The sequence below is a fragment of the Phallusia mammillata genome, chromosome 8, assembly GCF_965637545.1.
Source record: "Phallusia mammillata chromosome 8, kaPhaMamm4.hap1.1, whole genome shotgun sequence".
Taxonomy (NCBI): Eukaryota; Metazoa; Chordata; class Ascidiacea; order Phlebobranchia; family Ascidiidae; genus Phallusia; species Phallusia mammillata.
In genome coordinates, this window is record NC_137259.1 from 19,443,268 (window position 1) to 19,455,791 (window position 12,524).

The 12,524-nt window shown below is 34.0% G+C and overlaps 1 protein-coding gene across 1 annotated transcript; it reads left to right on the plus strand.

Moving 5' to 3' along the window:
* Positions 1-25: 25 nt before the first annotated feature.
* LOC145204221 (uncharacterized) lies at positions 26-12,521 on the plus strand. The gene is made up of 38 exons (XM_080076699.1): positions 26-198; positions 386-416; positions 630-781; positions 869-949; positions 1,206-1,279; positions 1,413-1,507; positions 1,586-1,647; positions 1,717-1,750; positions 1,818-1,869; positions 1,932-2,032; positions 2,400-2,476; positions 2,535-2,600; positions 2,785-2,860; positions 2,927-3,060; positions 3,314-3,418; positions 3,897-4,040; positions 4,297-4,361; positions 4,428-4,488; positions 4,556-4,605; positions 4,675-4,751; positions 4,835-4,936; positions 5,056-5,189; positions 5,677-5,823; positions 6,072-6,212; positions 7,464-7,689; positions 7,821-7,859; positions 7,919-8,001; positions 8,069-8,130; positions 8,195-8,318; positions 8,381-8,516; positions 8,579-8,703; positions 8,758-8,883; positions 9,410-9,525; positions 10,120-10,324; positions 10,384-10,604; positions 10,912-11,011; positions 11,074-11,157; positions 12,321-12,521. Exons 1-38 carry the CDS (start codon positions 97-99, stop codon positions 12,384-12,386), a joined length of 3,876 nt encoding a protein of 1,291 aa, XP_079932825.1. The 5' UTR covers positions 26-96; the 3' UTR covers positions 12,387-12,521.
* The last annotated feature ends 3 nt before the right edge of the window (positions 12,522-12,524 follow it).

The following is a 12,524-nucleotide window of genomic DNA, read 5'->3' on the forward strand; positions in this document are numbered from 1 at the left end:
AAAAATAAAAACAAAATTTTCTTTTTCAAGTAATAGATGTCTAAAAACTTTCCGCTTTAGGCAAAGTATCGTGGCTTTTTTAAGTAAATTGTTGAAATGGAAATGCATGAAAAATGTTGTGAAATAAAATCTTTGGCTCTGCAACTAATCGATGAAAATTTGAGGCTGGATGATTTGCTCAAAGAAATCGAAAATATCGTGAGTTTAAAATTACTGAAAAACTTAAATTTTGTTGGTCTTGAAATCCTGAAACGTAGAGTGACTTTTTTAGATTTTCCAGTTAAGCAAAAAGTAAAGTTTATAAAATATGCCTGGGAACAACACTATATTTATTAAATTTAAATCTTGTGTTTGTTAAATTTAAAACAATTGCATGTTTTTTTAGGATGAAGAAAAACAAGATACAAAGTGTTTTGGTAACTTCATTTTGCGTTGATTATTTTTTTACAATTTACATATAAACAGACTACAGAGCTGTTTGCCAGAGTGGCAGTGCCAGTGCACAGAGCATACTTGTTAAATTTGCTCACAGAGCTAGCTGATTTTCTTTTTGTGCTTAATTCAATTTTTGCAAACTTTACTTACCAGAAATATCTGCTAACTCTTTTTCATGATGATTTTTTTACCAGACAAACATACAAAGTCTTCGTTACAAGAATATATCGAACTTTACTCAAAAACATTTGGCGTGGACAGTCGTAAAGCTTCGTTCAATATTCTGCTTCAACAACTTAACAAAGTTTCTTCCACTTTCGTGGTTATTTTGAAAGGAACCGAAAAGGTTTGGAGTTTACATATACTGTTAGAATGCTGGTAATACATATTCAACATTGCTTGTATTCGTTTGTAAAACTTGAATTGTGTTTAGGATTTTTTCTCAGCATTGTTGGAAGCTGTTATTTCAAATCTACATGGATTTGAAATTCTAAGTGGGATTACTGATATTAAGGTGTGCTGCATTTCATTTGTTTTTGAGTGTTTTATGTTTTTTAAGCCAAAAGATGTAAAACCTTTTGCTTAAAGTCATACGCTAGTTTGACCTTGTGAGAGTGGACAGGTTTGTTTATGAGTTTGTCATCTTAACAGCACGCTCAACAAATCTTGATGTAAATTTAAATCCACAAATTCTCAAATTAAAGTGGAAAGAAAAGCATTTCTCAGATTCTACGTTTTCAACTTGTAATATTTTTGTTTGTTTTCAACAGCATTCGTTTCCTCTCGATGTTTTGATGTTACTGATCCAATCTCACATTCTGACTTTGCAAGATTATTTGAAACTGTTAGTAATATTAATATCATATGTTTCTTATGTTGGTATGCCTGTTAAATTTTGCAGTACGTTTCAGGCATTATGTGCAGCTACATCACTTTGTGTGTAGGAATTAGATAGGTATAAAATATTTTGTCTGAAGGCTCGTTGGAAAGAGATCATTAATGAGCGAGTTCGTTGCCGCTTTACAAGAAACATGTTTCACTTCCGATGAAATTCATTTGGAAATTGTCTCAGGTGGGCCATGGTGTACATGCATCACATTATTTGTCGCAAATCCTATAACTTGGTAAAATTTAATTTTGTTTGCTTCAGAAATTATTTGCAACATTATGTCGACATCATCCGACCAATCTTCATCCAAAGCTGTTACCAAGGTAAAGTAAAAAAAAGTTATTGAAGAATTGTAGATCGAAACATTTAGTTACAAATGTTTGAAATTTCAGGTTTGCCAGTATATTCTGCATAAAGTTATCAAAAGTAGGTTAAATATTTTACTTCATTATAAGTTTGTGTTTATAATTTTTAATGATTTTCTGTGAAACAGACTATTTGGAAAAACAAATGACAAACACCAAACAACAAGTTTCCAGTTTAAGGTAAAATAAAGAACATAAATTAAAACCAACATTGAAGTGTCAGCACTGTTTTCCATTTCCAGTCTCTTCCAATCAATCCGAATTAGTTTACAAGAAGACGTTGCACAAAGTTGTTTCAGTCAGCAGGTGGCGCTATGGATCACCAACGAACCTATTTTGAAGGGTTTGTGACAAACACTCAACAACTGATAGACTTATATAAGCTGTTGCTGCCAGGCATATTATCATGTTTCTAGAGCTCTTCTGGCAAATGTAATTTTATTCCGACGTTTCGACGTCCTGATGAAGGCGACCTGTATAGGACGTCGAAACGTTGGAATAAAATTACATTTGCCAGAAGAGCTTTATAAACTTGAACTGATACACTTAGTAAATCTTTTCTTATTAATGAAAATTCTTTTAAGTAAAGCAACTGTGACAATTCAGGGTCATTAAAATCAGATCAAGAAAATTCTGCATGAAAACCAATAAATCGGTCGCTGTGTTAACTGAAAGACTTTTAATAACAATTTCTCTAATTTTTACTTTAGTTTCTGACGCAGTGAAACAACAACAAAACTGGAAATCTTGCAAATTCCCTCAAATATTTGTTGAAGAAATCAAGCAGGTATCCAATTGGTTTTCAATATTTGTTTACAAAAGTTATAGTTTTTCTTTTCTTCTAGATGTTGTTGGTTATTGGTTTGGAAGAATCTGTTGCATTGATCAGAAAAACTTTGGCTAAGAAGGAGGTGGGAATTTTTTGTATGTTGCAAAATATATACATCAAAAAAACATTTATTTTTGTATTAATTTTAAAACAAGACATAAAAAAGGTACATAACAGTACAAAAACACAATGCCACAGAATCAGTGCACAAAACTTACAAAAATATTCAACAATAAGTTTTGAAATGTCATGCCTGTCACTTTCAGGTCAACTGGAAGAATCTCCTTGTTTTCGTTTCATGTCTCACAGTTTGTTTAAAAAATGCATCAGCGTGTATTGAAGGTATATATCACCCCAAGCATTACATGGCGATGTACAGATAATAATACTTGTGGTTTTTTCCATCAGATTTGATTAAGGATGAAATTCGAATCGGACTCAGTTCATTACGTCTCGATAATCTTGTTGTCGGAATTTTATTTGCCAGACAATGTTCATTGGAAGGTTCACATTTGTTTCCACCCTACTCAACAATATTCCAGGTATAGGTTGTCATGTTGACCTAAATTTTATGAATCCTGATAAATTGATTCTAAAATTTTATGGTCGTTTTTTTATGAAAATGATTTTAAGTGTGAAATGGAATGAGTTCGAAGTGAAGGTGTTTGCAACAGCAGATTACCCTGACTGGTTTGCAATTTGCTACTTTTTCTATCACTTTTTCTATCCTGTATATATTCTTTACCAGTTTCATGAAATGAACATTTTATGTGGTTCAAACTTTATTTGTTGCAGAGACATTTCGGGCACACAGACCCGGGGATTCCCCCTCCCCAGTACAGATTTCTCTTGAAATTTTTCACTGATATTCTTCCGTGTGAACAAGCTGAGTTTCTTAGGGTAAGTTTGAAACCAAGCTCAACTAACAAGAAAAAACAAACAGTTTTTTTCATTCAAAATAGCTTACTTTAATTTTTCAACGTTGTTACATGTGTATTACAATCAGGGTTACCACCATTAATGCTTGTTGCAATTAGGCGGCTGCTATTCTGTTATAATATGTCAAATTTAAATTGCCATCTGCTCTCAATAGTTTATGCTTGTAATAAGGTATGGCCGACTCCATCTTCAGCAGTAATTCACAACCATTTTGCTCTGATTTACCCATTGCTGATTTCACCAGTAACATTTACCCCAATTTTCTTTAATCTTCGGGTTTTCCATAACTTTTGCTTGTTGGATTTTCTCACAAAGCTTGTTTAAGTAATCCATGGTTGTGGACATGTGATCAACACATCAGACTGTAACCCTCCACTTCTGTACATAACTCAGCATATTAATGTTTTTTGTCACTAAACCATTGATAATATTATTACAGGTTCATGTCATGAAACCTCCTCACCCGTGCAATTCAGCTTGTCGTGAAATATTGCAGGAATATTTAATGTTAGCTCGAACCCGACTCTCCGATATGAAACCAAGCAGTTCCATAAAACAAACTGATGCAAGCACTCTGCAAGAGGTATTATGTATGTATGTTATTATATTTAGCATCGAATCACATGGCTTGGTTGATTGGCCAGAACTAGTTGTTTAGTGTACATGGCTTTCACGCTGTTTTTGACAAAATGTTTTTAAATCTATTCAAGCACTGAACAATTAAAACATGGAAAACTTTGTTTGTTTTTATGTTGTAAACTATTTGGGTTTACTTTTCTTGTTGAAGTAATTTGTTTTGTATCTTGAAACTATAATAATGTACAATGCCAAATTTTTAGGTAGTTGCTGCTGTAAAATTGTTTGAAACTTCAGGAAAAATTCCACCCATGATAATGGAAATGAGGTAATAAGATAATTTATTGCTGCATTAACAGGCCTTATTTCTTTAAATAAACTTGAATTGTTGTAGTATGTTCAAGAAATCCCACTACTACGAAGAATTCCTTCCTGCATTGTTAGAAGCTCGACCTGTAAGTTGATTTTATATTTGTGATAATTTTAGGGGGAAATATTTTATGCGATATTTAATATTTTCAGCTTCCCGATAAAGAGGACTCCAAAATGAAACTCATTTCTGCACTTTTCAAGTAAACTTATTGTTTTTATATTTTCCAACCACTAATTTGTTGGTTTTAACTTTATTTCTTTGGTTTCAGACAAGGAAGGATTGGAAAGTTGCTTCACAACAAATATTTGGAAGATTGCAAAGCAGAATCTGAGAAGCTGCTTCAAGGTGAGTTGAAAGAAAAATATGAGTTGAGTTACATTGATTTTCACAATCTTCACAACTTGTTTGTTACTTTGATTAATGTTTAGATGTCATTATGATGGATGAAGAAGACGGATTCAAAAGTTTTGATGAAAAACTGGAAACTTTAAAGAATTTGGTCGAAAACTTTATACAATCACAAGCAGAAGGTCTGAAATTTTGTTTTTGGGGTCAAAAGCTCGTTTTGTTTGCCGTTAAAGTACAATGATGACTTAATTTAAGGATGTAATTCACACATAAAACTTAAAATGTCCATCCTATTCTTCAGATTGTGACTTGGCCCAAGAAATTCATCGCTGTGTTTCAAATTTACTCGAGGATCTGGGAAACCCCCAAAACAGTGACATTTTGGAGGAAGTGGATCTCACAAGTTTGGAGCCGACAACATCACAGATTGCTAAGGTACAACACCCAATTATCCTGGAAATATAAACACATTTACACTTGCATCTAATGCAGGGTTACTTGGTGCAATGTTTTTGGTATTGGAACTATGTCATGGTCAATTTTTGAAACATCTGTGATGCCCTTGTGTTCTCACTCTATAATAATATTCATCAGCCCAGGATGTCTTATGGTTCAGTGATGGTCAGAATTGACCAAAACCTAAACAAAAGTGATAAAAGTTGTTAAAAGTTCTTAGCAACAAGATACATGCCTGTATGTGAGCGTAAAAACATCACAACATTGCGACAGTTAATATTGTCATGAATTAAATGCCAGGTTGACAATAGAAACTCTCGAAATGTTGGGATATTTTATCCTGAACTTGTATATTTTGCTCAGAATATTTAGAAACGCATGTTGTGTTCCTAAGTTTGTCAAAAGTTGTTTTTTCATCTTGCAAGCAACTTACCTCCATTAATATTTTGTTATTATTTCTCTTTAGATCGCAGACTGTTTGTTTGAAGGCCTGACCTTGATATCAAATCATTCAAATCAATTCAAAAATGTGAAGAAATTATCTGTGGTGCTGGGTAATTTCCCTGTGTTAAAACTCGCTCTGTGTCAGAAATCTATGAACATTTGTTCACAGGTAAAATGCCCAAGTTTAACATATTGTTTTTGTCCATATTTTTTTCTGTCTAACGCTGGTTTGTTCCATGCATTTGGTTAAGAAAAGGTTTCTCATTTAGTTGCGATTTTCTAATTTTCTGTGAACTTTATCGTTGCTGGCCTAATAAAGTGGTTGAAACATCGGTTACATTGTTGGAATATTCTAAACAAATAGGATTTATCTGCTATGTTAATATCCAAAATATTTAAGTTTGTTTTTACTTTCAGCCATTAAAGTCATTGGCCGGTGTTGCATTGTTTGTCATTGGAACTGTCCTCGACTCTGATTGGTCGGTTATTTATTATCCTAACCAATCTGATCTTGCGATTCGAAGCTGTCACATGACGTATTCAAGGAATCAGTGCGAAGTAAGTAATCATTATCTTAATTCTTCATTGTCAAGTTCAGCAGTTCCCAACCTTTCTGGTGCCGCGACCCCTTAAAACATTTTCCAAGTTGCGGTGACCCCACGCATAGGCGCCGAGTTTTACAAAAATGCAAGGTGGTGGATTTAAATTATGACGTCACTAATGCGTGCAGCCAAACGAGCTCCAACTCAAAGCCCAATATACTTTTAATAAAAAGCAAAGTTCGTTAATTTTAACAAAAAATTGTTTTTAAAATAATATTGATTTGGAACAATTCGCTTTAACGTTTTTTTGGTTTAACAATGTTTAGAAACAGTTTCGTCAAGTCGTTGCTTTTGTATCACCCAAAGTGACCATTTATTACAGAACAATCGCATTCTACACCATAGTGGCTAATCATTCACTTCCAACAATTGTGTGTTTGACGTCATACAAGTAATGCACCAACCAAACTAGTTGCTTTTTCGTCAGCACGCTTGTTCAAAAGCAAAACTGTTCCCAAATTTGTTCAGATTTTACAGTGTTTCGTAAGATACTGATACAAACAAACCCAAATATCCAAGGTGTTCGCCACCACCCATGCAACCACCGCCTATACGGCGCCTATGACCCCAGGGATAAAATTAGTAGGCTATACATTAAAATTGACTTCTAAATACCGAAAATTTATTTCTCACTATACTTTCTTTTCCTAATACTTGTCTTTCGATGCATCATTGACAGCCTGAAATTTTACAAATTAAATTTTAGTTCTGTTGACTATTAAGTTGGAGGATAGTGATATTATTGCGAGAATACAAAACAAGTTGGCAGGTTCGTACTTGATGATTATGTGAATGCAGTATTATTACGTAATACAAGGCAATAATTAGCATTTTGTGAAAACAATTAAGTCTTCGAAAATTAAAGATCCACCCCAGATATAGTTACTAGTTTACATACTTTAACAAACAATGAAGGGAAGGAATGTGGTGTCCAGTTCTTTTGTTTTTTATTTGTTAAATTAGTCTATGGCCTAAAATGAGTTGGGAGCCATTGCCTTAGGCGACCCCAGGCAAATTGTCAGGCGACCCCAGTTGGGGTCGTGACCCACAGGTTGGGGACCGCTGACCTAGTTGTTTTTGCATTGTTGCATTTCAAAGAGCAGTTTTTCCTTTCATTGTAAAAGTGATTTATTTCTCTTTTTTAGGACTTAGCTTCAAACTTTCTGTAAAATTCTGTTGAAATTAAACTTTAAAATTTATTTTGCAGCAGAAAACTTCTCTTGTGTCTGACTTATGCACAGCAGTCATCCATTCCCTGCCATATTACTCCGACTCATCCAGTTTTGTTTGTGCCGCAAATTTTCAAAATCAATTTGTGGAACTTGTTCGAAATTTATCTTTATTAGAAGACCCACGATTTGAAAAAGTTCTTCAATTAAGTTTTAAAAATTTGCAATTTTTCTTGATGCGATTGTCAGCATTAAGTGGTCATGGTAAGATTGGAAATAGTTAATAAGTTGTATTTTTAAAAGACAATTTATTAAAATATTACTGCTGTTGATTTGTGTGATAAAAGTAAATAAAAATGTTAAATATGTGAGCAACTTATTGCTGTGTTTTTAAGATTCAACTCACAATAAGAGACAGAAATTTGAGAATGCAGGTATCACTTTGAAATTGTTCAAACATTTTCACATTTTACTGGTTTTGATATTTTTGCAGAAGATTTTCAGGAATTACTGCAAGTTACCACAAACAACTGCAATCTACTTCGGAAGGAGCTGAAAAATCTGAAAACATTTTCAGTAAGTTTATACATGAGACATGTTTGCCTTCAAATTTTAATCCAACATTTCTTCCTGTTTTCCATAGATTCAGGAGTTTATGATCCGAGAAGTTTTTGTCGAAACCATCAATGACTTTCTGCGACCTTGGTGAGGTTATCATGAAATAAATTTATAATCTTTGAAGTTATAAACCAACTTTTAATGTTTTTAGTGAAAAATCGGAATTATACTGTGAAGTATTTTTTGGCACAAAACCAACTTTGGAAAATCTTCAGGATTGCGTTCATTTGATTTTCAACAACTGGAAAAAAATGTTTGTTGACAAAGATATGGAGGTTGGATATTGATTCGAATTTTTACTTGTTTCGGCTTTCCGTGATATTTTTCTGTTTTTTAGATTTGTTGCCCAGTTTTCAAATATTTCTGTGACAACTTATTACCACTAGTGGGCACTATGAATCACTCGGGAAGTGCAAATTGGTTGATTAATTTGCTTTTGTCGAGACAGAAATTCATCAGACAAACGTTTCAAGGTAATTTAATGTCACAAAAAACTTTAAAACCCGTTTTCCGGCAAACTTACACATTATTGCAGAAAAAACTTTGGTGCAATCGAATCTTATTCATGAATTTTCAAAACAAAGTTGTCGGTTGCTACTGCACCTGCCCTGTAATTTTCTATTCACATCAAGTTCCTATCAATCTGACCCTACTTACCTGGTAAGTTTTATTTATTTTGTGTTGTACATTGATTTTACAAGACTGTTTTTTCAGATTTCCCAACTCCAGATTTTCCTGAGAGAATTTTTCAGTCCAATATTTTGGTCGGATTTCACAAAAAACTTTCATCGATTGTCGAAACAGCTCACCGCTCATCTTTTGCTGGGTTATTTACAACAGGTAAAATTATCTAAGTAGTATTTTTATATTAGCAACAAAAATGGAAAAGTTGTAAGTTTTAGTTCTTTGGTGTCGCTATGTTCACCATACATAACAAACTCATCTTAAGTCAACCAACAAGGTGTATTAAAAATTGTCTGCCGACAGTTCACACTGTATCAACACATAAGATCTCATCAGTGCAGCTGGTGACAAGAGATCGGCCGCATTGGCTAGTGTAGCCTTTCAACAGCACTCCAGTTTGTTGGGAGCAACAGGGTAAAAACCCATACCTCACCTAGTCTGTGCGATGCCACAACTGGGCATACAGTCGATCTCTTCTCACCAGCTGCAGCTTATTTGACCTCATAGGTTGAAACAGTGTGCAGCAGCTTGTTATGTGTTGGCTCGATGCTATAATATTAAAAGTAGCTTAAACACTGTGAAAATAATAAACAAATATACAACCGACTTTGGTGGTTGTGTTATGACAACTTTCTGTGGGGTGTGAATATTTTTTATGAAGCGATGTGAATATTTTGTTTAGATTGAACCCACTGTGGAACTGAGTGTGAACAACTTTGTGGAGATTCCACAACTATTACTTTCACTTCTGATTCACTGGGAAAGTTTGAAACAAATTCAATTTATTTTGAAACAGAGGTTGGTTTTAAACTTTAATTGTTTGTGATCTGCATCAGAATATGTTGTCACAAACTGTTTGAAATTATGTTACCAGATTTACTTATTGTAAGGTGAACATAAATTCATAACTGGGATCAGCCCTGAAGCGTCTATGCAGACCAGCGATCACGGCACACTCATATATAAATCACAGCCTTCAATGGGCCTGGCGTACTGTGATTTACTTATTGTAACTCGCATTTTGCCATGTGAGGTACTATTGTTGCAATAACACTTCTTTATGTTGCTACATGGTACAACAATTTGTCATGTACCCAGCAGAGTGTATGTTGACGTGTAAACCCAACATAAAAAATAATTTTAAAAGCGAAATGAAAATGACATAAAAATGTAAGCCGCCCTCGATAACAAGCTGTCCTTGACTGTAAACCGCACAAACTGTGGGGTGAAAAGCATCTTAAGCTTACAATCGAATAAATGCTGTAGCTAACAACTCAATAAAATTTTGTATTTAAAACAAGAAAACTTATAACTGACTCTTGTATATTTAACTGCAAATTATAATATTTAGATGTAAATTGATAAAGCTTGCTGAATTTTATTTATTTATAGACATTCACATTTGCACGAAGTTTTATCAAAAGTCAGTGACACCAAAACATGGGCGAACTTATCCCAGCTGTTTGTTGATTGTGATGATGACAAATTTTGTTTCATCTATTTAACATCGATTGTTTGTCAAGTCTTGCGGAACAACACTTGTGACATCACAATCTTAAAAAGAACTCTGTCAGAACTAAAGAATGATTTTAAAAAGGTTTGGTTGAAAATTTGAATGAAAAATTTGAAATCAGTTTTTATAATTTTTTTCTGCAGGTTTATCTTCATTTTCTGTCAAGTTTGGTTTTCGTGATCGCAGCTCATGAGAAATATTCACATGATCATGAGATTAGTGAAACTGTCTCATGTGTTTTTCAACTTGCCACCTCTCTACTGACACCTAGCCAATTTGTGTCTTTCATCCAATCAACAAATCATGAATATTCAGATATTTTTCCTGAAGGGACAGAAAATTTTAAACCATCATCTGTTATAAGGTGCTGGTCGTTGTATTGTTTATGAGTTTTAAAAAAATACTAAAAATAAACTGTAAAAGCATCATGCCAATAAATGATAAGCTGCAGACAGCGCACACTGTTTCAACCTATATGGTCAAATGTTACTCACCACAAACTGGAGTGCCATTTGATGGCTATACTAGGCAATTCGGTCTATCTATTGTCACCAGCTGCACTGATGAGACCTTATAGGTTGAAACAGTTTGTACTGTCTGCAGCTTACTAAAAAAATACTGTTTGTAACTATAACATGTCAATGTGTTTTCAATGTTGTTTTACTTTGCAGATTACTTTCCAAGTCACAAATTCATGATGAGATATTAAAGCAACCTGAATTTTTACAAAGTTTGGTAAAAATGCATCAGAACTGTTCCAGTGAATATTTGGTGACAAACTGTTGGAAATCCACATATTTTGTTTCTTACTTATTTTTCTTGTTTTATTTCAGGAGTTTTGCAGAGATGACTGGTCCAGGTTATTGGTGAAAGTTTGCAGTAAATCTCCGACACTTTCCCTCAAACACACTTTACAGGTTCGACACAAATTAAATGAGATTGTTGCAAATTAAGGTTGTTGTGCGGAGAATCTAAGGTTGTTAATGAAAAAGTTAACAAGAAAAATTAGAGCGAACTGACTGCACTAAGATAACTGTGACAAACTGTAAGAGTGTATGTAAAATTTAATAATGCAAACATTACAGAAAAAATAATGCTTAAACAAAACACCACACAAGAAAGACTTACTTTTCAGCAAAAAAATCTTCGAGTAAACGTACCATGCAGCCCCTATTTTTAGCTAATCGATTTTTTCTTTCATATAACGTGATTATTTATAGTGAGGAGTTAACGTGTTGTTTTAACCCGTAAATAAAAACGTGAAAAAAATAATAATAACGGTGACGAAAACGTTTCAAGAAAAAAAGGTTATATGAAAGTAATGGGATTGGGGCGTGTAACAAGGACGTTGGCTATTTTACAAAAGAAAATAATTAGTAAAACAATAAGTAATTAAATCACGTATGTAAAGGTTTGGTATACGCATTAAAACTCGAAATATGACGAATGCATCGCTACGAAATGAATCTCTAAATTTTAAGACGTTGATATGTTTATTTATCGACTAAATCAACTGCCAAAATACTCATCAATAATTTTAACTGCAAGTGAGTCCAAAGTTAACTATTAATGGCGACTGGGGATTTGTTGTGTGTTCTTCCTTCCGGCGCTTGAAACTATCCGGCAGGGCTTCTTTCGGTGGTTTCTTTTCCTGTCGAACCCCACCCTCTTTCCTTAACACGGGTGGTTAGATTCTAGGGCCCCCGCGACTGGTCCCACCATCGTTTCCCCCCCAGTCGTGTTATACTCACTCTGCGCCACACTCACTTTCTTGTGAGCACCCGACACATAACGCCTTATAATACGGTGTAGCTGCAGCGCGTTCAACTACTATCCACCAATTGTGACCGACACTTTTTTGCGCTTCATAACGTCTTAACGTTGCGCAGCTATTTTCCGGCTTGGTGATTGTTTTTAGTGCAATTGTGTCGCTATGTTGTCTTTCACCAAGCGAAATAAACCCAACTCAACTCATCGTCATAAGAAATTTATTATTTACTTTTTTCACAAATAGTGGTTTCATTTCGAAATATTACATGAAATTTCAAAACATCACCTTTCATTGAATTTTGCTTCACAGGAAAAGAATCTTGACGTCACTACCAAAAGTATTTTGAAAACCGAAGCTTTTCGCAGAACCAGATGACGTCACAAACTTTCCTCACACAACGATTACGCCATTAATACGTGGTGGTGACGTCACTGAAAAATTCAAGTTGTCGCTATTGTAGATCGAAAAGGCTTTTTGTGAATCTAAATTAAATATTATTTTGTTAGTAAACAT

Bases quoted from the DNA above. Each gene is read 5' to 3' on its own strand.
- LOC145204221 (XM_080076699.1), top strand. From the start codon at position 97: ATGGAAATGCATGAAAAATGTTGTGAAATAAAATCTTTGGCTCTGCAA. The intron at 1,870-1,931 runs GTAAAATAAAGA...TTCCATTTCCAG, and splicing joins CAACAAGTTTCCAGTTTAAG to TCTCTTCCAATCAATCCGAA. The intron at 6,213-7,463 runs GTAAGTAATCAT...TTTATTTTGCAG, and splicing joins ATTCAAGGAATCAGTGCGAA to CAGAAAACTTCTCTTGTGTC.